General features: G+C 33.7%; 3 protein-coding genes across 4 annotated transcripts; 2 read left to right on the top strand and 1 right to left on the bottom strand.

Moving 5' to 3' along the window:
* The first annotated feature begins 1,119 nt into the window (after positions 1 to 1,119).
* On the top strand, positions 1,120 to 2,712 carry LOC108228150 (presenilin-like protein At2g29900). The gene has a single exon (XM_017403651.2). It carries the CDS (start codon positions 1,317 to 1,319, stop codon positions 2,595 to 2,597), a length of 1,281 nt encoding a protein of 426 aa, XP_017259140.1. The 5' UTR covers positions 1,120 to 1,316; the 3' UTR covers positions 2,598 to 2,712.
* Positions 2,713 to 10,187: 7,475 nt separating this feature from the next.
* On the top strand, positions 10,188 to 14,261 carry LOC108228149 (replication protein A 70 kDa DNA-binding subunit B). The gene is made up of 12 exons (XM_017403649.2): positions 10,188 to 10,452; positions 11,320 to 11,466; positions 11,566 to 11,778; positions 11,917 to 12,094; positions 12,197 to 12,467; positions 12,562 to 12,664; positions 12,748 to 12,872; positions 12,952 to 13,030; positions 13,109 to 13,253; positions 13,435 to 13,595; positions 13,686 to 13,806; positions 13,891 to 14,261. Exons 1-12 carry the CDS (start codon positions 10,319 to 10,321, stop codon positions 14,089 to 14,091), a joined length of 1,878 nt encoding a protein of 625 aa, XP_017259138.1. The 5' UTR covers positions 10,188 to 10,318; the 3' UTR covers positions 14,092 to 14,261.
* Positions 14,262 to 16,142: 1,881 nt separating this feature from the next.
* LOC108225588 (nuclear transport factor 2) lies at positions 16,143 to 25,180 on the bottom strand. 2 transcript variants are annotated; one of them, XM_017400493.2, is made up of 10 exons: positions 24,998 to 25,180; positions 20,341 to 20,413; positions 19,583 to 19,774; positions 19,185 to 19,488; positions 18,853 to 19,025; positions 18,561 to 18,720; positions 18,147 to 18,268; positions 17,999 to 18,064; positions 16,702 to 16,765; positions 16,143 to 16,613 (listed from the first exon to the last, which is right to left on the bottom strand). In XM_017400493.2, exons 1-10 carry the CDS (start codon positions 25,018 to 25,020, stop codon positions 16,411 to 16,413), a joined length of 1,380 nt encoding a protein of 459 aa, XP_017255982.1. In that variant the 5' UTR covers positions 25,021 to 25,180; the 3' UTR covers positions 16,143 to 16,410. The 2 variants fall into 2 exon arrangements, with proteins under 2 accessions (XP_017255982.1, XP_017255981.1); XM_017400492.2 differs by having other exon boundaries at positions 18,853 to 19,070; positions 24,998 to 25,179.
* Positions 25,181 to 26,619: the final 1,439 nt, after the last annotated feature.

The following is a 26,619-nucleotide window of genomic DNA, read 5'->3' on the forward strand; positions in this document are numbered from 1 at the left end:
TCTAGGAACACGCTGCTAAGCAGCCCCCTCCCCTGTTTTCCATGCATTTTTACAAAGCAAAAGAACTCCAATCAAGGGGAAAAAATCTGTTTTATAATTTAGTTTAAAATCTTGGAAATTTTGATCCCATGAGTTCGAAATCCTAGATACGTCCATGTAACAAGTCATATAGTAATAGTGGAGAAAGTGAAACAAAAACTGTTATTAGAAAAGAACATATCCCCACAAACAACATTTCCTTCCAACAGTTGTTATTGAAAAATTCCATTTACTCAGGGTTTCTGATTTGCATATATATTTTGTTAAAAAGTTACAAATATTTATTATATAAATTATAATAGTTATATAAAATTATATCTCATTATTCATTTTAATAATCGGTTCGATTCAATTTTTTCGGTTCAGTTTTGCAATATAATCGGAACCGAACCAATTAAAACGGTTCAATTTAAATTTTTCGGTTTCGGTTTTTACGGTTCGGTTTTAACTAATTTTTCCCGATTTCGGTTCGGTTTCCGATCAGTTTTTTGCTCACCCCCAACCGCGGGGATTCGGGGAATTTATTTTTTTAATAAAAAAATATTACAAATTTAATATTATAAATGGTATCTATTTTTAATAGTTTATATAATATACTATATGTACATATATTATTATTTATGTGTGTATATACAATCGGGGTCATGGCTCGGAGTGGGGAGACATGAATTTTCGACCCCGCTCCAATCCTCGAATTTTCTTTGAAACATAGCCCATTCAAAATCACCGTTTAAAAAAAATCACGAGTCGAAGGCGAGAGAATTACAGACGGAGAGGAGGAGGGGCGCGAATATCATTACATGTTTTGAGAATTTTTGTCATATTTTGAGAAGTAGTTCAAAATTTTAACATCTATATTTTTATTTAGAAAAAGAAATTTTGAAAAATAATATGTAGAAGTATATTATTTTTGCATCTCAAATTACGTGAAAAAAATCCATGTGACATGTATTTTGGGACGGAGAGAATATTATAAAATATTACTATTTTAAGAATGTATAGAAATTAAAAATGGTACATCGAAAAAGAAAATTCTATATAATTGATCGGGACGGAGAGAGTATAGAACTGGGAGTATTGTGTTTTTCCAACTTTGATGCCGTTTCATTTATTACGAGTATGAGGTTATAACAACAAGAACACTACAACTAGTAGTCTACTACCACACTATCCAATCAAAGGCTGACTTCTCCTCCCACAAAAATCCCATAACAAAGTTTCAATTTTTACGGTGTCTTTGAAATATTTCAACCCAAATTACTTGAATCTGTGAAATCATGGCTCAAAACCCCAAACCCAGAAGCATTATTGAATCTTTAGGTGAAGAAATTGTGAGAATCATAACCCCTGTTTCAATTTGTATGTTTTCCGTTGTGATTCTTGTGTCAATCTTGAACAATTCAGAGTCTTCTTCTGCATCGATCACAAGTGTAGCCACTATTGCTTACTCTGAGGACTCTTCAGATTCATTTTGGGATAAATTTGAAGGTGCCCTTTTGAATTCACTTGTTTTTGTTGCTGTTGTCACTGTTGTTACCTTCATTTTGGTGCTGCTTTTTTACTTGAGATGTACTAGTTTCTTGAAATATTACATGGGGTTTTCTGCTTTTCTTGTGTTGGGTTTTATGGGTGGTGAGATTGGTCTGTTCTTGAATCAGTATTTTAGTGTTCCTGTGGATTGTGTTACATTTTTGTTGGTTTTGTTTAATTTTACTGTGGTGGGGGTTTTGGCTGTGTTTATGTCAAAAATGGCGATTTTTGTGACACAAGGGTATTTGGTTGTGATTGGGATGTTGGTTGCTTATTGGTTTACGCTTTTGCCTGAGTGGACTACTTGGATGCTGTTGGTCGCTATGTCGTTGTATGATCTGGCGGCTGTTTTGTTGCCTGGGGGGCCATTGAGGCTTTTGGTTGAGCTTGCGATGGCTAGGGATGAAGATATTCCAGCTTTGGTTTATGAGGCCAGGCCGGTTTTGGCTAGTGATCTGTCACCGAGGGAAAATGTGATTCCAAGACGGTTATGGAGGGAACCTCGGAGTGGTGATTCTACTTTAAATGAGAATATGACCACTAGGTCCAATGTAGTTCCGAATGTTAATGCTGTTTCGAGGCTGGAAAGTAGTCAAACTGTAGGTAGTATTGTCAATGCCGAGGAGGGGCAGGGATCAAGAGGGATATCTGAGCTTACTGCACCGCTAATTGAACATAGAATTAATGTGCAGATGCATTTAGCACAGCAGGCTGTCGAAACGGAAAACTTGGTTCTGGAGGGAATTGGATTAGGATCATCGGGTGCAATCAAGCTGGGACTCGGGGACTTCATCTTTTATAGTGTGTTAGTTGGTAGAGCTGCAATGTACGATTTCATGACAGTGTATGCATGCTATCTTGCTATTATAGCCGGACTTGGCATTACTCTGGTGCTCCTTGCCTTTTATCAGAAAGCTTTGCCTGCTCTTCCCGTGTCTGTTCTGCTAGGTGTGTTGTTTTATCTATTGACTCGGCTATTACTTGAAGTTTTTGTTGTGCAATGTTCTGTGAACTTAATAATGTTTTAGAAGCAGTAGTTGTCTTAAGAATATTACTGTAATACTTCTGCTAATGTAACTTGTACAACTAATCAATTGTTGGTTGTTGTGCCAACCTTTAGCTCTTTTTTGAACTTGTGATAAATCTAGATTTCTGTATCATATATTATTGTGATGATGTGATTTGCATATCAGATGTAGACATTCAACATAAGAAAGATGAAGTTGTTTCTCTTGCTGCCTGTATCCGTGGAAAACAAATTTAATTTTATACTATGGAATCTAGAGAAAAAAACGAGAAATAATATTTCATCTGGCTTTCTTGGTTACTTTTGTCAATGTTGGGTTGCGAAAGATGGAATGTAGTGAGATGTGTCAAACTAATAATTGTGACAGAAAAATTTGCACCTTGACCTTGCAATTCTCAGGCTCTATTTGGTTCTGATTAATAAAATGGAATACAGAAGTGGATGGATTAGTGTTATTAAAAGCGCGCATATGCGAGATGCAATGCGAAGCACCTTCAGTGATGTGCTCGTTTTTATGCGTCTCGAGCGCTTATGCGCAGTTCAAAATGTGCAAGATGGGTCATTTCTAAAGGAAATGAGTAAAAAAAAACTCTATGGACCTTATAGCAACCGACCACTGATAGATACAAACAGGATATGCATACGAGAATGAGAGATATCGAGCGAGAGACAAAGATTAAACTCATCTTCTCATATGATTCTTGCATGTAAATACACACATATATAAGATACACATATCTTGTATATACTGATTTAATTATATTTACGATTTTTGTATCTACATATTTAACTTGAGGATGATGAAGAAGACTTTGTTGAGGATCGGGATCATATTAGTGAAGATATTGATTTTGTGAATATTGATGGCTGAGAAGAAGAATAGACTAATTTTGCAATTCTTTGTTAGTTTGACTTTAAATTGTTCTACTTTGAATCTATATTATGATGAATTTGGTTGCTTGATCAATAAATGTCTTCTTAGCTATAAATTGACAATATTCTACATTATATATCATTTGTATATGTATATCTATTTGTCTTCAATGAATTCGCGCATTGTGCGTTGTGATTATGCTCCTGGGGGCCTTTGCGCTTCTGTGGTATATCAAGTGTAGTGACACTGGGATGGATCGAAGAATTTGGGGAGAAAAATAGAGCTCGGGAGAGAAGTAAGAGGGAAAGGTGAAAAAAGCTCTACACAATGCAGACACTCAGACAGATGATCCGGGACACCTTGTTTCTTAGCTGCATTTTTTTCTGCAAATTTCTCCAGGATGATTACAGCTTTGTTCACAGAATCACAGCATCATTTATTCATAACTAATCTTTCTCTTGCTTGAATTGCCTCTGCATATGATTATACTTGGTACAGTAAAATCTCTATAAGTTAATACCCTCGTGAAAATAAATCTATTATATATATAATGCTGCAACATGGGTTTTTGGTGAGCCAATTAAATCGTGTGAAATTACAGTATTACCCTTTCTTATTTATTTATCTTATTCACATACATTCATCGATCCTTGGACCCTTCTTCTTCCTTGTACCATTATGATTTGTGAAGCATTTCTTAATGGCGATCAATCATTATTGGTCTCCTGAATCATCATCTCTATGTTGTTGGTGGCTTGTACCAAATGATGTTGTCACTCCGGCGATGATTGTTGTACCCCGCCGCAGGGTAAGTATTCCAAGAAGAGTGAATCATGGATCTTCTTGATAAATGCCTCTTTTTTCCCATCTAATCTGATGTTCTCGGCTTCAGGCACGAGTATATGAAAATAGGAACCAGAGATTTTACACGAATGCGAGCTATTAGTCTACAAAGACATCTTCATGGATATTTTGGAAACAAAAGCATTTGATAATTTATATAAAACCTCTGATTGGCCATATAACTTTTGGGTCTACTTAAATCATGTACTTACCTGTTCATTTTGATGGCCTGTCTCATGCTAGAGTAGAAGAGTATTCTCATCAACTTAATTTTTGTCTGGTTATTACTGTGAAGATACAATGGATATGATTAGAAGTGTTTTGTTTTTTTTTTTGAAATTAGAGTGTTAGGCACATATTGATTATTGCTGAGGATTGCACTTAATTTTACAAGTTTTTCCTGGATAGCTTTAAACTTAAGATTTGGATGACATGATATCATGAGTTTGTCTGTGAAGTATGAACTGAAGTTTTGCGGGAAAAAAAATTAAAAAACGTCGAATGTGTATGTAAAACTTGCAAGTTCAGTTATAAATATGCACTGTATTTTCACATCTGTGAAGTTACTTGAGCAATAATGGATATGTCAAGAGTAGATGCTCCGAAAGTCATGGCAGTACTATTGACGATCGAGAGTTGGAACTTCTCTATTTCAGCAAGGTTTTTTTCTAAGACTCCTTTTCGTTTCTCACAGTGAATTTTTATTAGGATATTCTTATCTGAGATTCTTACTAAAATTTCTGGCAGGGGCTCTTCAACAGGAATGCCAGCTGCGTGATTATCTGAGGATGTATTGTTGGCAAAAGCAACTGATTCTGTGGACTTCTCCGAGTTTGCTCCTCAAGGGCCTTCACTCTTTCTTGAAGTTGTTTCAAGTACTTGATAACATCTCTTGGAACAGAAGCCTTGTCCATCTGTTGCAGGGTACAGACAATATCAGTATCTTGTAGCGAAATTTACCAATAAAAAGGATTGAATATATCACAATACAAACTATACCTTCTTCAAGCCAGGGACTAGAGCAGAGAGAGCAATGAACCTTTGAGTAAGTTTTCCTCATCTCTTTCTCTCAGCCATGATGTGATCGATCCTGAGCTTGAAAAGGCTGAGCATTTGTGCTAATCCGTTTAGCACCCTGAGAGGATTTCAGCCCATAATTTTGGTTCTCAAATGAACCCTGGGAGGTGATAACATCAGTACCTAAAGTAGCAGTGGTACTTCTAGAAGACAAAACCTCTTCTTTTAGTTTTACCATGCCAATTTGATTATTGTAATTAGCATAACTTTTCAACACCTTTTCCTTTTTGAGATTGTAAATTTATGATCTTGTTTTTCTTGTCCAAAAGCAGGTGGATCTGACAGAGTCGGTGTTGAAACAATGTGAAACAAGAGAGAAGCTTCAAAAAAAAGCTTACAGAATTGTGTGATTATCCCAAGTATGATGCTCCATTTAGGGAAGGCGACAAGTTCTTCTATTTCCTTAACACCGGTCATCAGGCTCAAAAAGTCCTCTATATGCAAGTACATCAATTTTTTAATGCTAGCATCTATCTATGCATGCCTGCTCAAAATACACCTAACTAGCTGTTTAATTTGGTACTTAACATCTATCCTGAATTCTGAATGCTATATAATATTTTGTTTAATTGACTATATAGCAATATTTGTGATTCTTAATTATATTATTATTTTCCATATTTTTTACTCAAAATTAAAAACTTCTTATTGATTTTCTACCCCTTGTTCTTTTACAGTGTTTTAGGATAGGCTGGTTGGACAACCATAGGTTTTGCTTGACCCGAATGAACTCAGTGAGGATGGAACATTAGCATTAAGTGTATATGCAGTAAGCAAGGATGCTAAATACTTGGCATATGCTCTCAATTCAAGCGGAAGTGATTGGGTAACTATCAAAATAATGGGGGTTCATGACAAAAAATTCACAATGATACTTTGTCATGGGTATGTAGTTTCATTAGGTGTTCTGTACAAAATAGAAATTGATATCTTATTGGAGTCATCCAGGATGAGAAGCCATGCGCCTACTACATGCGCACTGGAGCTTATAAGTTTGGAATTGCGTGCATATTTCATCATCCTCAACCGGATCCTGCCGTTTCTGTTACTGGGCCATTTCATTACAGATCTACTGATTCATCTGGTTATCTTATGGAGGTGGACTTCTTGCATGGTCGTTTCCCAAAACAACATACTTGTATGCTCCTCATTCAGGAGGTCCGCAGACCTACTTGCCAGTTATTTATCCTCCCTCTCAAGGGATGTTATCTGCACCAGAATGGAACACTTACATGGTTAGTAAGAGTTAAACTTGTAGTGTTTATCTTAAGTTTATATATGCACCAGCTCTCCCTTTGGACATTATGGTATGTACATTCATACAAGTTTGTCATAGACGCTTCTCTAGGTTAGAGTAGTAGGTTGAATGGTTGCAAACTTGCAATGGTATTGTCCTGTTTGGCTGTTCTCTCTCTGTTTTTACTACTATATAACCAGATGTAATATTCCTAAAACATGGTCAGACTTATACTAAGTCGTTCGTATCTCATCTATGTATGACATTCTTCCTACTATTTAAATAATAAGACTTTCATTTGTCAATTTTGAAGTTAAATCTTCTGCCTGATAGTCTGATACACTTCAAGAACCAAAAGATTATCATCATTTTTGGCGAGATGATATTTGGCCTTTAGTCCCTATTGTTTGTTTACGCAAATAATTAGTTATCTGATAAGCTCCCAGTTAGTAAAACTTTGAAAGCTATATACAAATTGTAGACTGGTTTATGTTCCTTTGTTCTCCATGTACATATATTTAAAACTTTGGAAGGCATATGTATTCAGTTGGCTTGCTCTTGAAATAATTTTCTGGCATGCCCTCACAGTCTCATGTGTTGATGACAGGATAAAATATCTGAAAATTTTGAATCTAAATATATCAAAATCAGTCAAGAATGCAATAAAATGTGGAGTCTATAGGTTCAATATTTCACATTTTGTTTGTAGAAACCACTTTCATGCGTTATAAACTATATGTTGCTCTACTACTCTATATCGGTCGGTTAAATATAACTATGACTCGTAGGTATAGTAGAGCACAACTGCACACTATCCTGTAAAACATAAAGCATAGCTAATGACCAACTATTGAACTAATCTGACATTGCTCTTCTTCCCAGAGAATAAATGGTCCAGAGTGATAACTAATGGCCAGTTCTCTCGATCATTTGTGTTTAATCATTGACTTGGTGCACTATTACTTGGTAGCTAGGGTAGTTTAAGAACCCTTGGTGAGCATGGTCTGTGTTAATTCTCATATTCATTTTTGTAAAGGTAATAATTTAATATGCGGTGGAATTACAGATTGCAAGATCTCGACGGCTTATATGATCTCTTTATGGCTACTATTTGAACACTTCTGAACTATTCAATATCAAGAATGGTGCCAACATTGTCAAACCAAATGCCTCAGGCCCTCAGGTATTTTATTACACACAATACTTATTGACTTGGTGCACTATTACTTATCATATGTTTATTGAAAACTACACTTGATTTAGTATTTTTTATAAAAAAAATTGAACTATGTATAATTAGTTCTTTTGAACTACTGGTTTTCATGAGATATGGTTGTCACAATATTCAAGGTGGCTCTACGAGTACTCAATGGCCGTCATTGAGCTTGCCAGGTATTATTGTTGATTTAGATTTACATGATACGTCCAGTAAAAACCTCTTTTTATGAAAATGCTTGGAGTTGGAAATTAAAACATATCTCAAAGTTAATGTTGGTATGGTGGATCTCATGGTAGTTTATCAATTTTTTTAGGATAATGTCATTGCTCAAGTGATGCTGGTTGTTTATCTGTCTGCTCAAAATGTGGCGTAAGAAACAAAAAAAACTTGTAATTTGTGATTTTTATGTAATTTATAATATTTATTCAAAATTTCAAAAACACTTTTCCTCGAGAGGGAGTTAAATAGTTGATCTAAGTTATTCCTTTACCAAATTGTCGATAGGTCTATTTTTTCTTATGATAATGGACAAAAATACAGCTATATATATACGTGTGTGTACTTTCCCAACATGACACAAAAATCTACAAGAAATGAAGTTAGAGCAGTCACGTGCCTCGCACGAGCTATAAAGCTAGTTTATATTAATCGATGATCAATATACACTTTCTGTTGAATATGAAAAAATAATTTTAAAATATAAATTTATTGAGAATTATTAATTTATGGTTATTAATATATCGAGTTTTTCCAATAGTTTATAATGTAATGTCTTTATCAGTTAAACTCCTTTGGCCACAGATGGAATACATTCTTTAAGATATGTGGGCATAAAAAGAAAGAATGGCTAAATGTGTCACAACTTACAAGTGGCCTCTTTGATGACCTTGAATTAAGTGCTTATTTTTCTAAAATATATATTTTATATCGTTTTTGGATATATATATTAAAGAGGGGTATCATATTCGGACAAAAAAAAAGTGTTTACTAACAAGAAGGTACAATTTTAGATAATCCCAATTGAATACGATTGAATTTTAAAGTATAATTTAAAATTCTAACTAAATACTATCAGATTTTGTAGTACAATTTAAAATCCCAATAGAATCCCCCAAGATTTTAATGGACTTCAAACAATCTCAATCGAATACCCTCGGATTTCATGAATGAAAATAAGCGCTTTAAAATCCCGATCGAATACACCCGTCCTGAATTTTAAGTTATGCTTTAAAATCCGATGGTATTCCATTGAGATTGTTTAAAATCCATTAAAATCTGATGGTATTCAAATGCTGATGGATTTTTAATTTCACAAAATGATGGATTTTGTGATATCTTTTTAGTGTATTTTAAGTATTTTGAAATCACATCAAAATCGATGAGATTTTGAAGTATTCTGCTTCAATCCTAAAGAATCTATATTAACTCTGCGACGCATAAAATCAAAATCACATACTATCCATAAAATTCATAAATTAAAAACAATCTACTAAAATCCTAATCGAATACACCCCAGATAGATTGGGGGTAGTAAAAGAATTTGAAAGGATATATTCAATGATAAGATTTTGTTCTTGAATTTTTTAAATGGTGTTCATTATATTTATGACTTAGAGATACCTTTATTATTATTATTTTTTTTTGGAGAAAATACTCTTGTATTATTAGCTTCACGCATAATATACTATATCATACTATTTCATCGGTTAAATATGAAAATTCAAATAAATGGCTCTACTACTCGTTTAAATCTGAAATTTTTCATATTATCCCGTGTTTAAATTATAATAATAAAAACATCTATTGATACAATTATTGGAAATGCTTTAAAAAATATTTTTTAATATGTCATTATGTTATTGACTTTTCAGAAAAGCTAGCTGAGCAACCCAGTTGAGCGGCAGATTTTTCGAAAACGCTAGCTGAGCAACCCCGTGAGCAACACCATTGCAAGATCGAGGCACAAAGATTAATTAATTGATGTTAGATGTTTAAGAGACGGGAAGAAAAACATTATTAGAGAATTCAGTAAATTAATCGGTTGGATTACTGAGTATTTATAAAAAGATTTATCAGAGATTTTGAGAAAAAAATCGATAATTATTAGTCAAATCAAAACGTAATCAATAAATCAATAAATATTTCAAAACTAAATAATTTTTGTAATAAGCCAAAAATGTTTAGGAAACCACGAGCAACCCATAAAGTTTTTAGTATTTGTTTTGAAACATTTTAATTTTAGGCGCCTTTGTACACACAATATTAGGCGCGGCAAAACATAGGCGAATCTTGAAAAAACCACCCCCCCGCCAAAAACATACGTAGTATTATAAATCAGCAACCACAAGTACCCCCAAATTCACAGCCTCTATCTGTTCATTCTTCGTCTTCTTTAACCCTAAATTATTTTTACATCCTAGGGCATTTTTAGAGAGAGAAAGAGAGAGTTTTGTGAAGTTTTAGAGAGAAAAAATGATGAAATCGGTGAGCCCAGATGCCATCTCGAAAATGATGGCAAACCCATCTCCAGATTCGTCTTCTGATGATTACCCAGAAATTGTCGTGCAAGTTCTTGATCTTAAGCTTACCGGCAATAGTCGTTTCAGGTATTTTTATTTTTTTTTGTATAAAATTGTTTTTTTTTCCGGGGATTTTGATGTAAAATGGTGTAAAGGTTGTGACTCTAGTGTTTTTGATGTGTTTTATTGATGGGTTTCTTTGATTTTTGAATAAAGTGATGTATTTTTATGATAATATTTTTGTAGTGGTGAGATAGAGGCTGTGAATATAGTGTTTTTCATGTGTTTTATTTGATGGGTTTTCTGATTCTTGGAGAATTAGATGAAAGTTAGTTGTTAATTTGATGGACTAATTGTAGATTTGAAGTGATTTATGGATGTGAAAGCCTAGATTTGTGATTGTGTTTGATGGGTTGGTTTTGAGTTTGTTTAGTTATGAAGTGTTTTGCTTGAATTGGGGTTTTAGTTTTATGTGGTTACTATTAAGCATTTTGATTTTTATATGATATATGTAAACTGATTGTTCTTTTGGGTGACTGTAATTTATACTTACATGTTTAACCACTTTGATGAGTCTGTTCAAATCAGAATGTGATCTGATCTGGATGTCACTTTCAAATGCTATTCAAACTCGGTTTTTTGTAGGAATATTGTCTCTACTTTTAGGATTAGATGCAAGGACTGCACACATGGTATCCTGCACAGTCAGCTCGATACATTGTTTACTGATGGGTTTAACTTGAGTTGTTCTTGTATAAGTAAAATGATGTGAATTTTGACTAGAAAATGTTTATGTCACTCAAAAGAATTGCAAATACTGAGTAGCACTATTGTCAAGTCGGTGGATTTACAATTTTTTTATGAATGGATTGTTCCTAGTTGTATCTTGAGGTTTGAATTTGGCTTTTGATTGTATGTAATTTTCAAGTAAAAGTGCATTTTTGATTGTTTCAGGTTTGTAGCTAATGATGGGAAGATGAAGCTTGATGGAATGTTCCCCTCCAGCTTGTCATCTGAAGTCAACTCTGGGAACATTCAGAACTTGGGACTTATTCGTATTGTTGATTACACACTTAATGACATCCCTCTAAAGAACAAAAAGTAAGAAATGTTGATAACACCTGTTAAGTTTACGATATTTGTTTGGTCTCTTGACATTGCCTAGTTAGAGGAAACTAATGTGGTGTCCCTATTGTACAGGTACCTTATAGTGACAAAATGTGAAGTTGTGTCTCCTCCACTTGAAGCGGAAATTGTTGATGTTGTGAAAAATGAAGAAGCAGGGATTCTGCTGAAGCCCAAACAGGACATGAAAGTCAAGAGTCATATGCAGGGACCTGACATCATCTTGAAGCCAAAGCAAGAAACGTTTACTAAATCAGCTGCACAAATATTCCATGAACAGAATGGAAAGTGAGTATGATGAGTACCACATTGTTATTATCTGCAAAAATTGAGGCCAAGTAGCTAATGTTTTTGATAACTTGTATGCTTTGTAAATGTGGATATGCTTTTCGTTTGGAACTAATGTTGTTTTATTATGATTTTCAGTATGGCCCCTTCTGCACGGATGGGAATGTCACGAAGAGTTCATCCACTTGTTTCTTTGAATCCATATCAAGGAAACTGGACCATAAAGGTTCGGCTTACAAACAAAGGAAACCTGCGCAACTATAAGAATGCCAGAGGGGAAGGCTGTGTTTTTAATGTCGAGTTGACAGATGAAGATGTGAGAGCCATATTGTGTTAATTATCATTATATTTTTCTCACCTTCAGCTTTAATAATTTTATTTGCTGTATATTAATGGTGGGAGGACGCTATATATGCAGGGCACACAAATTCAAGCAACAATGTTCAATGAGTCTGCGAAGAAGTTTTATGACAGGTTTCAACTTGGAAAGGCCTACTATATATCAAAGGGAACTCTCAGAGTTGCTAACAAGCAGTTCAAGACAGTAGCTAATGATTATGAGATGACATTAAATGAAAATTCAATGGTGGAAGAGGCCAGTGAAGAAGGAACTTTCATCCCCGAAACAAAATTTAATTTTATTCCCATTGATCAGTTGGGGCCATATGTCAATAACTCCGAGCTTGTTGGTATGAAATTACATTCTGAGCCGTCAATATATATAGTTATATCAGTTATTGTACCTTTAGTGAACTTAAAATGTCAATGCTATATCAATTGCAGATGTTATTGGTGTGGTGCAAAGTGTATCTCCTACGATGAGTATTCGGAGAAAAAGTAACAATGAGACTATTCCAAAGCGTGACATAACTATTGCAGATGAGAGGTGGGATATCCTTCTTAAAAGCTTTAATATGTTTAACTTTGTTATTTCATGTATGTCGGAATAATATGGTGCACTATATACAGTAAGAAGACTGTTGTGGTGTCATTGTGGAATGATCTTGCTACCACTATTGGACAAGAACTGTTGGATATTGCTGATCAATCTCCAGTAATTGCAATTAAATCTCTAAAAGTTGGAGATTTTCAAGGTAATTATCAATTTTCTATATCAATAATGTTTAACATGTGTGAAGCTTAACAGAATTAAGTTTTATGTTCATGCTATAGGTGTGTCCTTGTCTTCATTAAGCAGAAGTGTTATTGTGGTGAATCCAGAGACACCCGAATCAAAAAAGCTGAAGTCTTGGTTAGTTGCTACACAGCAAGTGATGACTTGTCTTTACTATTGATAGTAGATCATGTGTCTCATATTTGTCTTTGACAGGTATGATTCTGAAGGCAAAGAAAGTCCAATGGCTTCTGTAGGCACTGGCTTGAGCCCCTCTTCCAAGAGCGGAGGTCGATCCATGTACAGTGACAGAGTATCCATATCATACATAACATCTAACCCATCCTTGGGTGAGGAGAAGGTACTTCAACAATATTAGTTTTTCAAGCAATAAAAGCTTCATGACCTGTTAATCTGCTATGTACATAACTGTTAGCTGAGTTCTTGAGTACAAGTAAATTACTTGGCTATATATAAAAATTTAGGGAAAAAGAAAACATTGTAGTCTTGAAGTGTTTTTTGAGTGTAAATTGGTGTTGCAGCCTGTATTCTTCAGTGCCAAGGGTTACATAAGCTTTATCAAGCCAGATCAGTCAATGTGGTATCGAGCTTGCAAGACGTGCAACAAGAAAGTTACTGAAGCTATCGGATCTGGATTCTGGTGTGAAGGATGCCAGAAGAATGACGATCAATGCAATTTGAGGTCTGACAACTCCTCCATACTTTAAGCTGTTAATGTACACTTTATCTCAATTCTGCAAGTGATGATTTTTAAACTTCTTTTTTCACTCAGATATATAATGGTTGCTAAAGTTGCTGATGCAAGTGGTGAAGCTATGCTGTCTTTTTTCAACGATCAAGCTGAGACTGTAGTTGGCTGCTCTGCAGAAGAGCTCGACAGCTTAAAATCACAGGTAACCCATGCAATATTCAGTTTGATAATTTTCAATTTCGCGTGGTATTTTCAGTAACTAACTACTGATTTCGTGTGGTTCTAGGAGGAAGATGGAACTCCTTATCAGATGAAACTAAAAGAAGCGACATGGGTGCCTCACCTATTCCGAGTGAGCGTAGTCCCACAGGAGTACAACAACGAGAAGCGGCAAAGAATTACTGTCAGAACTGTTGCTCCAGTTGACTATGCTGCTGAATCTAGATTTCTGCTGGAAGAGATTTCTAAAATTAAAGGCTCTCATTAATATAATTATGGAATTATTTTTACAACTCTGGTATCAAGTATGTGAAGTTAGGAATGATGTTTCTCCAGTTGGTTAAGTTTCTTATGGATCAGAATGGTTTGTTTATCTGCAAAGCTTGTGATTTAATCCTTAATCTTCCATTATAATGTTATTATTATGTTCTGATTTAATATGTCTTGACTCTTGAGTAATGTTTGTTTGAAGCACGACCTCAAACCCCTAAATACAGTATGTTTCTCTGGATCATTAAGGCCTCCCTTGCTTAAAAATACACCTAGCTTGGAAATGCTAATTATCTGAGTTGCCCCAGAAGATTCTATTATTATTTAGTGCCTGTTTGGGAACACTAACTTCTCGGTTTTTAGAATAGAAGTGGGCTTTTGCTTATTGAGTATAGTTGGCAAAATATTACAAGTATTTATAGTGAGCTGCGAGAAGCCAAAAAAAAAAAACCCACGAAACCGAGCCTTTTTGTACTTCCTTTTGCTATATTTTCAAACTTAAGGGGTTGTTTGATTCAACAGATGATACGAGATTAAATAAAAAATCGAGTTAGTGTAATATAGGATTGAGTTATTATTTTTGATATCATATATTTGGTTAAATGATGTAACAAATATTTTAGATTTAATTAATTAATTAAACTAGTTTAAAATATTATTTTAATTAATAGTCTTATATATTTTTGAGTTTGTGGATTTAGTTTTATATAAAAAACATACATCTAATTATATAAATACTGATAAAATATAAAGAAATTTTGATTTTTCATACTTATGTATGAAACCTTACCCCTTGTTTGGGTAAGAAAAACAAATACCTCATGAGTCATGAGGTATGAGTTCACGATATCTTTTTTTTTAACGAGACCCTATGAGTTTGGAATGAAGAAATCCATGTCATATCTAAAGATCTCGAATCAAACAATCCCTAAATAATTTATAAGTCACAAGATCTAAACACTTTTAATAATTTATAGGTTCGAACCAACTTTTCACTTACAATTCACTTCACTTGCAATTCACTTCTTTATTTTAAAGAATAAATTATTTCTTTTAGACCCAGCCAAATGACCCTTTAAACTCTTATTTTAAGCAATAAATTATTTTATTCAAACTCAACCAAACAGCCTCTTAAATTCTTATATGGTAAAGTACTTAGCCCGTATGTGATTAGGGTTGAACAAAACCAAAACCAAAGAACATGTTGTGTTTGGTTGGAGAGAATGAAATGGAGTGGAAAAATAAAAAAATAAAAAAAATTAGTAGAGGTAGAAGGAAAGTTTTGATTTTTTTTTTAAATGAGTGCAAAATTGTTGTGATAAGATTTGAGAAAAAAATGAGTATATGAAGGAATGAAATATTTTTTCACGAATTGGAGCTGTGATCTCTATCATAGAGAGGAATGAAACGAAGGAAGGGAGTTTATAAACATTTACCCATGACATAGGGCAAATTTTATTTCATTCCTTTCGTATTCATTCGCCCCAACCAAAGACACGCTAAAGTATTACTTGGCCTGTGGCTAACTCTGGCTACCCAGAAGGCCAGAAGCCCCTATCAGATATTGGAATTGCTGGCTCAAAAAAGGTTAGTATGTGCATGATGTGGCTGGAGAGTAATTTTATGGTCTTTAATACTAGTGACACCATTTTAGCCCTTTAGTTATTTAAGAGGCGATAGCTGTTATACTGTAAGCTACAACATCCTCCTCACAATCACAACAAGCTTTTAACAATAGTTGAGTAATTGAACTTCTAAAAAAAAGCAGAGCAAGCCGGCTTACTTTCAGGAGCAGAAGACTATGGAGTATGGACTGTCACTTTCGTCGCTAGTCTCCTGTCTGAATCTTAAGATTTAGGAGGCCTATCGGCAGCAACTAATTCAAGAACCCCATCTGCCCTTTTGATCTTGAGATGTTCTACAAACTTACAATGTTTAAGCTCATAAAAAAGTAACATTTGTTTATATAGGAAAAATGATTTCATAGCCAAAGGACACAAACATAGGATATTGTTTTCAGCAAATCCCGTTTCATCAAAATGCCCTAAATGCCAATCAAAGGATTTCTTCATATATGAGTATCTAATCAGGTTCACATAATTGCGCCAGCGATATAATTCAAAGCATCCACAGCAGAAAAATGTTCATGCCGTTCAAGAATGTAAGAGCGGGTAAGGTGCATACCACCATTTACTAAGTTTGTGAGAAAGGAACACATCAGACTTAAGGAAATTTAAAATATTCAAGACTAACAAAAAGTCAGAGCCAATACAACCCAGTTTAATCTACTCCTCATAAGACTACCATGTTCTCCAACTCAACTCCGGTCCACACGTTGATAGCGATACTCAGTGTATCTTCCACCGTTACTCTTTGGCCGGCTTGTGAGCTTCCCATTGTTCCTAAGCTCATTCCTGCCATATCCCCTGCCACCAAAGTAACCATCTCCCCTAAACCTGCTGTTCTGAAATATACCCCTCTCGGAGATGAACCTCTCACCATCTCCGGTGGTGCTTCCAACTGTGAACAAGCAATGTTTCAATTTTGTTAAAACTATCAGTTAGCTTCAGGTCTTTTTCTACAAGAAAAATATTAGAATACAACTTGCCTCTAATAGTAGATCTCTTCTCCTCCACCACAACACGACGTCCCCCAATTTTAAGAGGTGATTCCTGCAGAAGATACACAGATTATCATCATGATACTGGGTGTGATACGCTGGACAGGATTGAGACGTCATTAGTATACATCACTAGCTGAAAACCAAATAACATGGAGCGACTGCAGTTTGAATAAATATGCAATCTGCAGTTGGCCCAGAAGCTTTCAAACATAATCGAACATAGAACATTATAGGTAAAGAATACAGATAATTTACCAATTTTTCCCCTCAATAATCTAATTTTAACCATAGAAACTTCATTAGGGAACTATAACTCAGTGTATAATATTAATTATTAAGTGATGAACATATTTCCAAAATTTTAAGCAAATTAGAATAAGAAGCTCCAATAGATTGAGATACTAGATGATTATAATATCAGATAAGTACATAGAAACTCGGCCTACGTGACCATATAAAAAATATATACAATTCACAAATTAGACTAAAAGCACAAACAAACACAATCTAGCAGTCTATTAAATCTCTCCTATATTTCGACCTCTGGTCCCCTTTACTAAAGCCTCACAAACACATTTCACACACTAATCAGTATGTAGTCAAGAACTGAGGCAAAATTTTTTTTCATCGTCAACATCCCTCAACTTCAATAAACTATTAATTATATGTCATTATATGGGTTTGTTAATGATGAGTTATGACGGTGGTGGTAATTATCTATCACCTTTGGCACACTCTTCATTAATTTCTATATACCAAATTGCCACCGGAGTCTACTAAGATGGTTATAATGTTTTTGGTACTATGTAATATCTACACCAATGATGATGGTTATGGTGAACATATACAAACTTTGCAGTGTTTATTATGTCAAATAGACAAATTGTGCATTCGTGGGTGATAATGACTTGAGTCACATGGGTTTGACTTCAGTTGTATAACTGTGACAAGAAGGTTGCAGCAGTTGTAACTGTAAGGAAAAATGTAATATAGTATATATTTACTATGGATCCTGTGTATTAACAGAGACTCACAAAGAGGAAAACAGAAAGGTGAAATAATGAAGTGGATGACTGGCTGAATGCTGATGTTGTTGGGTATGATGTCATGCATGCCCACGTGACCTCATTATATAATTACATAAAAGTAATATGCTGATAAAAACAGAATCTGTATCATCATTGTAATCCTAGCCACCAGTTCCCGATACAGAGGAAATACATAGCAACTGCTAAAAGACTATAATTAGACCCTAACCAAAAGTGAAGTGTCATTGTTGTACCTTCACTGCATTCTGCATGGAGTCCAAAGATTGAAATTCAACAAAGCCGTAACGATATCCATAATCCTGAAATTATTTAGAGATAAACAGTTGATGAGAGCAATATCAAAATTATTTGTTGAATATACCAACAAATTCTGAAATGCACCTTATGAGTTTTGACTTGTACACCACCATCATTTATAGGCCCAAACCTTGCAAATTCTTCACTAACGAGGACCACTGTAGCATCTAAAGGCAGATTCCGTATGTAGATGGAATGCCCTTTAGCTATATGTAGAAGAAATAACATGTGAGAAACTAGCATAGCTCTTTTCTGGAGTAGAGTAGACATATTCAAATTAGAATTATCAACTATCGAATAAAGTTATTATTTCAAATTGTAACACATATCAGAAGATTACTCAGGCCTAAGTACCTAACTACCGCCTAAGCATCTGCCTCTTTTACTTGGAAAAATATATTTTAAAAACACGCTAGCATACAAGAGCCCAACAAATATGTCATAGATAAATAACTTAGAAGCAACCATTACAATCTATATGTTATAAGCAGCTATTACCTCCTTTAAGACTAGTACTTTGGGGACCAATATCGCTGGTTAGAGGTGATGCAGTTGGTTCAACAGAAAGATTTGTAGACCCAAGTGTTCTGGGACTAGTTTTAGTAGGAGTCCACCTTAAATTACTACCTCCACTTGCAGCATCCTTTGGTACCTTTACCTATATTGAAAATGAAACATATAAATGACATGGGAATAGAAAAAAGTACAACATGGTATAACAAAAAAATAGATACTTATAATATATATGGATGTACACACACACACACACATGTAATGGGCATATATTCACCATTGATGCATAAGATTTAACTTCTTTCAGATTTCCAGATGAATCTGAGCTGTTCACCGTTTCTTTATAATCCTGAACAGTAGTATTTGTCTGTTCATCAAAAGTCTCTTTTATCATCTCAGGTTCTTTCTCCTTATCCAAGAGATTACAAGCTTCCTCTTCACCATTCAGAGCTACACTTTCAACATTTTCAGAGACCAAGGTAACAGAAGGAAGAACTAAATCAAAGAAAAAACATCCAAATGGTGGATATTGTGAGACTTGTGACTATAAATAAGTACAAACTTAATACTCTTAAAACTATAAGAAGAATTGGGACAGAAATTAGAAACCTGTAGTAGACACCAAGGGAGCAGTTGGAGAACTTTCATTATCACAATCAACTGGTTTGGAGTACATCTCCAACTGCTCAGCTTCCCCGACACACCTAAAAACATCGTTCAGCACAAAATACCCCTTCTCTTGTGGAGCTAAAAAGAAAGTTTGAGTGAATTTCCTCCTCACATTATCTGTTCCACTTAAAGAACCTGTGACAACAACAATGATCCCTGAATGATAAGAGTCTTGAGCATCTACTGTCTCAATTTGTGGCAAAGAATTCACAAAATTCAGTGACTTCAATTTTTCTTCAATATCCTGAAACAAGTAATCAACAAATTGTTATACAGAAGTATTAGAAAAGGTCGATCGATTAATGATTATAAAGGGATTATAAAATCAAGGGACCTACTTTCAAGGTAGTCACTGATGTCATAATGCCATCCGAATTTGGTCGGCTTAGAATACTAGATTCATTATAAAATTTAGGAGCCAGCCCTGGGGAGTTGCACAGTACATAATAGTACTGGCCAACAAAGGCATTTCCGATTGCTTCAGTAGTGAAAAACATTGGATCAAAATGAGTTGCTCCTGGAACTGTCATCTGCATAACATACATAGTAAACAATTATACAAAAGAATCCCATACCACAGACTCATAAAGTAAGGAAATAAACAGACCATTTTGACGAAAAAATATATATGTATATGTGTAAGTGTGATGCCATATCCACATTTACTGCCAGTCTAAAGCACAAATTAGTACTGTACAAAAAATTATGAACATAATTGAAGCATTAAGAAAGTTGTACTGTTGTGAAACTTAAAATAATCTCTTTCTTATTTATGAAAAAAATCGGGTATTAGAAGCATCATCTCCTGAAAAAATTTGCAAGGGGTTATAGCAAGTCCTCTTAATCACACTCAAAATAAAAATAAAAATAAAAATAAAAATGAAGCTTTCTTGATACAGAAACATTTGATCAACATCCTGAAAAGGTATACAACATCAATAATGACATGTATCATTCAATTGGCCAAAAACTTTAATATCTTAACACAATAACCCAAAAACCGGAATCAGAAAACCTGACAATGAGGCTTGCAAGTAACATACTAGATCTTGTGAAGGATTAACATTTACATGTATAAATTTACGCAAGAAAATACCTTGAAAATTGATAGGACTAGAAATGACGATTCTGTCAAGGCACGAAACCAAGGAGCAGAGCTGTTACAGCTTCTGAACAATAATAATACACTTATTTTATAGGAGAAAAATGGGAAATCGACAAATGTAGTACAGAGGGACCCTCTTAGAATTTATTATTTCTAGCTGTAAAACGATTGTATTTGTAACGCATGATATGATCTAATAAAGGTTTAGAAAGAGGAAAAAATATCGACACGATTTAACAAATATAAATATTGAAACTTGTAAATACCTTGAAAATTGGTAAAATTGGGAATGGGCGATTCTGTCGAGGCACAAAAGGAGCAGATATTCACAACTTCCAAATAATAATAATAATAATAATAATAATAATAATAATAATAATAATAATAATAATAATAATAATAATAATAATAATAATAACAATACACTTTTATATAGGAGGAATAAGTGGGAAAACGACAAATGTAGTACAGAGGGACCCTCTTAAAATTTATTATTTCTAGCTGTAAAACGATTGTATTTGTAACGCATGATATGATCTAATAGAGGTTTAGAAAGAGGAAAAAATATCAATACGATTTAACAAATATAAATAGTGAAACTTGTAAATACCTTGAAAATTGGTAAAATTGGGAATGGGTGATTCTGTCGAGGCACAAAAGGGGTAGATATTCACAACTTCGAAATAATAATAATAATAATAATAATAATAATAATAATAATAATAATAATAATAATAATAATAATAATAATAAACTATTTTTATAGGTGGAATAAGTGGGAAAACGACAAATGTAGTACAGAGGGACACTCTTAAAAATTTATAATTTCTAGTCGTAAAAAAGTTTCATAGGATTGTATGTGCAACGCATGATATGATCTAATATAGGCTTAAAAATAGGAAAAAATTTCGATACGAATTAACTGATAAATATTGATATTTAAAAATTGGTAAAATTAGGAATGGCGATTCCGTTGAAGCACAAAATGAAGGGGTAGATATTCACAACTTCCAAAGATAATAATATACTTTTTTTAATAGAAGTAACGGGAAACGACAAAAATAGTATAGAGTAACACTTAAAATTTATCATTTATCGCTGTATAAAAGTTTCATACGATTCTATTTGTAACGCATGATATACACTAATGAAGGTTTAAGAAGAAAAAACAAATTGATACGAATTAACACATATACATATTAAAACTAGAATATACCTTAAAAATTGGTAAAATTCGGAATGGCAATTCTGTCGAGGCAAAAAACGAAGGAGCGAGTAAAAATAATAATATTCTTTTTTTTATAGGAGAAACAATGTGGAAACGACAAATTAGTACAGATGCACACTCTTAAAAAGTTATCATTTGTAGTTGTATGGTAAAGTTGTATACGCTTGTATTTGTAACGCACGATATGAATAAATAAAGGTTCAAAAACAAGAAATAATATTGATACGAGTTAACACATAAAAAATTGATGCTAGAAAATTGGTAGGATTTCTAGCGATTCTATTGAGGCAAGGAGTAAGATTTTACAACTTCCGACAAAATCCACTTCTTTAAACAAAGGAGAAATGTAAAAACAATAAAATAGTATAGATAAACCCTCTTAAAAGTTGCCCCTCTTGTTCCAATGTTCTAGTCCCCATTTCGTTGTTCCAAAGGTTGTCCATATTAACTTAATATGGTATATGTTAAATTCATAAATTTTTTTAAGAAACAATACACAATTTCGGTAACTTATAGCTCATTTATTAAGATTGAATAAATGGTGGGTTTTGACAGGGGCGACAAGGATAGGGATGACAAAATAATCCAATCCGACGGATATTTGATCCGAAACCTGAAAATTTGGATTTACCCAACCTGATTTGTCGGATTTTGACTTGGATTTGGATTTAATTTTCAAACCCGTTTTGGGATTTGGATATTAGGTATACCGATCCGAAATCCAAAATCTGAATTAAAAATATTCTGGGCATGAATTGGGTGCATGATTAAAATTGAAAATCTGATTAAAATCTGTTAGCTTATTTGGATGTGTATTTATACACATGATATGAACTATTAAAGATTTAAAAAGCAGAAAAAAATAGGGTAAAATAGTGTCAAGTGTGAACTTTTGAAAAAAGTACGTAGAGTGCTAATATAAGTAAAAAATTGTAAATTAATTGGAAACGTTAGCTTCAACATGTGCAAAGACCAACAACCAAAAGTTATGATATTGGATTTTATGCAAGCATGCATAAGTTATGATATTGGATTTTATGCAAGCATGCATTGAAATATAAAGTAACTGATCTGAATGTTGCAAATTACTTGAAATTCAGGTTTATATATACATTATGCACAAACCAGATGAATCGTATATTTGTATAATATGTATCATCTTTATTGAGTACCAGGTCCGAGAAGGCTTTAATTAGATGCACTCATATAAATAGGGTTCAAACCTGAGACCCGTCTCGCAAAACATATGCTTTGAAACATGTTAAGTAACCAACTCTCTTAAAATAGGAGGTATTAATAAAATAATATATTATATTCCACCTCTTTGAAATATTAATAGAATTCATAAACACACACACACACACACACATATTTATATATAGTTGTATCTGATTCCACAATTTTGTATAGTTTTTAGTTCTAAGAAAGTTTGCAATATAGCTTGAATCATGTATAGATACTACGATAACTTTATACAACCTGATACTATGGTGAGATACTAAAATAGTTCAAAATTTGAGTAATAACTGCAAAATAATTAAGTATAAATATATACTTTTTAACTTTTCACCAAATTTTCACAAAGTATTACTTGCTTCCTATGTCTGAAAGTATTGCAACGAAGTTGAGCTAAAACAAACCATTTCAGGTTAGACCGCACTCAACCGAGAATATTTAATCTAGAAAATAAAACAATTATCATAAATATCTACATATAAATGTTTTCCACATAGCCTTGGCAAATAGTATCATGTAATTATCAGTAATACATCAAAATTCAAGTGATGATTTTAACAAACAAATTGTACAATGAGCATTCAAATATTGACCAAATAATTTAACCATTCGTGTTCAATTAGCAGAAATTTATCTCAACTTCCACAACTTAAGGTATTTCATAGCTCAACCCAAAAACTAAGTGGCACAATCCCTACCTGCATGCATTAAAATACCTCACTCGTTCTCGTATACTATACCAATAAACAGGGGAGGAGCCATGGAAATAATACAGGGTGCTCCAAAAACATAATTAGAGAGGATTTGAACTGTTTTTTCTTTAAAAAACCAGATGATTTAAGGTACATATTGGTGGCTACGTTTTTTCTTTAAAAAACCAGATGACTTTAAGGTACATATTGGTGGCTACTAAAACAGAAGACATTGGTTTACAGTGGCTAAAAATCAGAAGATATTATGGGAATCAAACCTGCATATTCAAATCAAACTAAACACATAATGGGGCATTGTTATACATTGTAACAACATAAGTTCCAAATTCCAATAATAAATTTTTATACTACAGACTTCAATATAAAAATCCCCGTACTCAAAGGCACACACTTGGCACTTGGTGCCTCCGCTAATGCCAAGTGCCGATGGACATGAGTAATTAAGAAAATAATATTCATTATAAGACCATTAAATACAAGTGAAACACTAATGCCGATAATAATAATTCAGTGATAGCCTATTACTCTAGAAGCAAACTCTTTCCACTTCCTCTCCGTGTAACACAGTCAAATTTATTGCCCTCCTCCCATCTCCGTATACTCACAACTAAATCGACTATACCAAAAGATAATAAGTAATGACTACGAGCATCTCCAACTGATTAGCTAAATGTCCTAAACTATAATTTTGAGGAATATGGTACAAATCCCACTCCAGCAGAGTCCTAATCATTCCCTAAACTCTTACAATCCACTTTCATTTCTCATAAATAGTTAATGGCTAACCCATTCCTCTTTGATTTGTAATGATTAAATATCCATTAATTATCTTTTGCATACTCTTTCTCACATTTTTTACATTATTTTTTTACTAATAGATTTTGAATTTAATATTATACTAATAATATATCAATAATGGGGAACACATATTGAGATTATTGTTAGAGTTGTCATTCAATAGAGAGTCATCACTTTTTAGAAATTAAATTATTTATTATATATTTAGGGAACCACACTAGGACACTGTTAGAGATGCTCTAATGCATGACTTTGTTTCCATACTCTCCACATACTTGGAGAGAAATCAACCATACCAAAAGACACGAGTAATGCACGATAAAATACTAATGCTTTGAAACCCGAAACCTAACACCTACTATTCTTTTAACAGAAAACAAAAAGGGGGTTTCTATTTTGCGAGGTTCTAGAAGTTTCCACAAGGGTTTATACTTTATAGTACTGCATTATATAGTAAGTACTGTTGACAAATCATAACCAGACTAAAAACCCACAAAATGAAGCTAATCAACACACTTAAATAGGCCCAAACATTCTAAACAGAGCATCAATCGATCATTACACGTCTATTTCTTAGCATATTGATCATAATAAAAGTGACCCACGTAAATAAAAATAATCCAGAACTAGTGAAGCATGCATATAGAGATAAAATAAAAGGGAGCGAAAATACCGTGGAAAAAATGAAGGATACATGGTTAAGGGTGATTAGGAAGCGAGGTAGAGGAGAGGAGAGAAGAGGATTGCTGTAGCAGTGGGAGAGGGAGAGAGGAGAGTGATGTTGTGAGTTTCGGAGAATGTGCCTCTCTCTCTCACACACTCTCTCTGTCTCCCAAGCTTTTGTATTTTTGAAAGGAAAATTGAGGGGATATTCTGAATTTAGCAAGAAAGTAGCATAAAAGCCGGGCCCATAAATTATAATATTTATTTTAAAATTATATATTTTAATTTTAATTTAATTTTTTGCATAATATATTTGATTTTATAATTTTATAAATATAAATTTATTTTAAAAACCAACTAATAAAGTTAATAATACATGATTCAAGTTGTTATATGGACAATTTATTATTCAACTTCAGCTAACACAACATAATTTATATATGAAACGTTTATACCGATATTAATTTGTCCAGTCGATTGTTCAATCAAAATTTGATAGTTAAAATTAATTTTAGATCAAATTAATTTGATATAAATATATGATAGACGATCTTTTTTTTTGACAGAATATGATAGATGGTCTTTAATTGAACTTTAGTTAGGGAACATGCATATATATATAGAGTCCTACTCTAATACAAACTACTAATATACAAACTAATGCGATTAAGTAGAATGGTAAGGGGTTCGGGATCGGGGGATGGACCCCGAGATGGACCTAGACTGGGTCTAAGTGGGACAATGGTGGGGCCAAGTTTTGGCTCTTAAGACTGTCTGGAGCCTATCCCAAGACTGTGCGGAGCCTTGGCAAAAAATATTACATGCTTCTTTAAGAAATTTTTACGATGATTATCTATCTATTAGATCTGGTATTTCGAAATTATTCTCCTACTTGATTTTTAAATTATTTGCATGACATGTAACTTGATTTTTGGTCTAACTCTGATCACTTAAATAAAATTTGGGCAGATTATGACAAAAAAAATAAAAATAAAAATAAAACTTGGGCCATATTCTGGACGACGTGGATCCGACCTTAAAAAGTATACAGAATTATGATCTTTTTAGATAAAATAAAATAAAGATCAACAAAAAACGCCTATTAATCTCAGGAAGTCTGAATTACCAGGTGTGGATCGTATGCAGAATCGGGTTGAAGGCTGGGATAAGAAGCAACTATCAAAAGATGGTAAAGAAATAATGCTCAAAACCGTAGCATAGGCCCTGCCCACTTATGCTATGAGTATATTTCTTTTGCCTAACAAAATTTGCAAGGACATGGAAAGGATTATGAGTCGTTATTGGTGGAAGTCTTCAAGTAAGAATGATAAGGGTATCCATTGGATGAGCTGGAACAGATTGTGTATAAAGAAATCTAAAGGCGGGATGGGATTTAGAGACATGCATGATTTTAACCTATCTCTCTTAGGTAAGCAAGGATGGAGGCTGATTACTAAGCCAAATAGTCTGGTTAGTTGAATGTACAAGGCCATGTATTATCCTCACGGCACATTTCTAACAGCAAAGATTGGCTCGAACCCAAGCTTCGTGTGGAGAAGTGTTCTTGAAACTCAGTCATTGTTAAAAGCTGGTATAACACGTCGTGTTGGTCATGGGGTTGATACTTCCATT

This window comes from Daucus carota, chromosome 6, assembly GCF_001625215.2.
Source record: "Daucus carota subsp. sativus chromosome 6, DH1 v3.0, whole genome shotgun sequence".
NCBI classification, from domain to species: Eukaryota; Viridiplantae; Streptophyta; class Magnoliopsida; order Apiales; family Apiaceae; genus Daucus; species Daucus carota.

What these genes read in the sequence shown, in the direction of transcription:
- LOC108228150 (XM_017403651.2), top strand. Translation starts at nt 1,317, where the DNA reads ATGGCTCAAAACCCCAAACCCAGAAGCATTATTGAATCTTTAGGTGAA.
- LOC108228149 (XM_017403649.2), top strand. Translation starts at nt 10,319, where the DNA reads ATGATGAAATCGGTGAGCCCAGATGCCATCTCGAAAATGATGGCAAAC. An exon ending in ATAACTATTGCAGATGAGAG is followed by an intron (nt 12,665 to 12,747) that starts GTGGGATATCCT and finishes CACTATATACAG; the next exon opens with TAAGAAGACTGTTGTGGTGT. An exon ending in AAAAGTTGGAGATTTTCAAG is followed by an intron (nt 12,873 to 12,951) that starts GTAATTATCAAT and finishes TTCATGCTATAG; the next exon opens with GTGTGTCCTTGTCTTCATTA.
- LOC108225588 (XM_017400492.2), bottom strand. Translation starts at nt 25,020, where the DNA reads ATGTATCCTTCATTTTTTCCACG. An exon ending in CATCAGTGACTACCTTGAAA is followed by an intron (nt 19,489 to 19,582) that starts GTAGGTCCCTTG and finishes TACTTGTTTCAG; the next exon opens with GATATTGAAGAAAAATTGAA. An exon ending in TTAAATCTTATGCATCAATG is followed by an intron (nt 18,721 to 18,852) that starts GTGAATATATGC and finishes TTTTCAATATAG; the next exon opens with GTAAAGGTACCAAAGGATGC.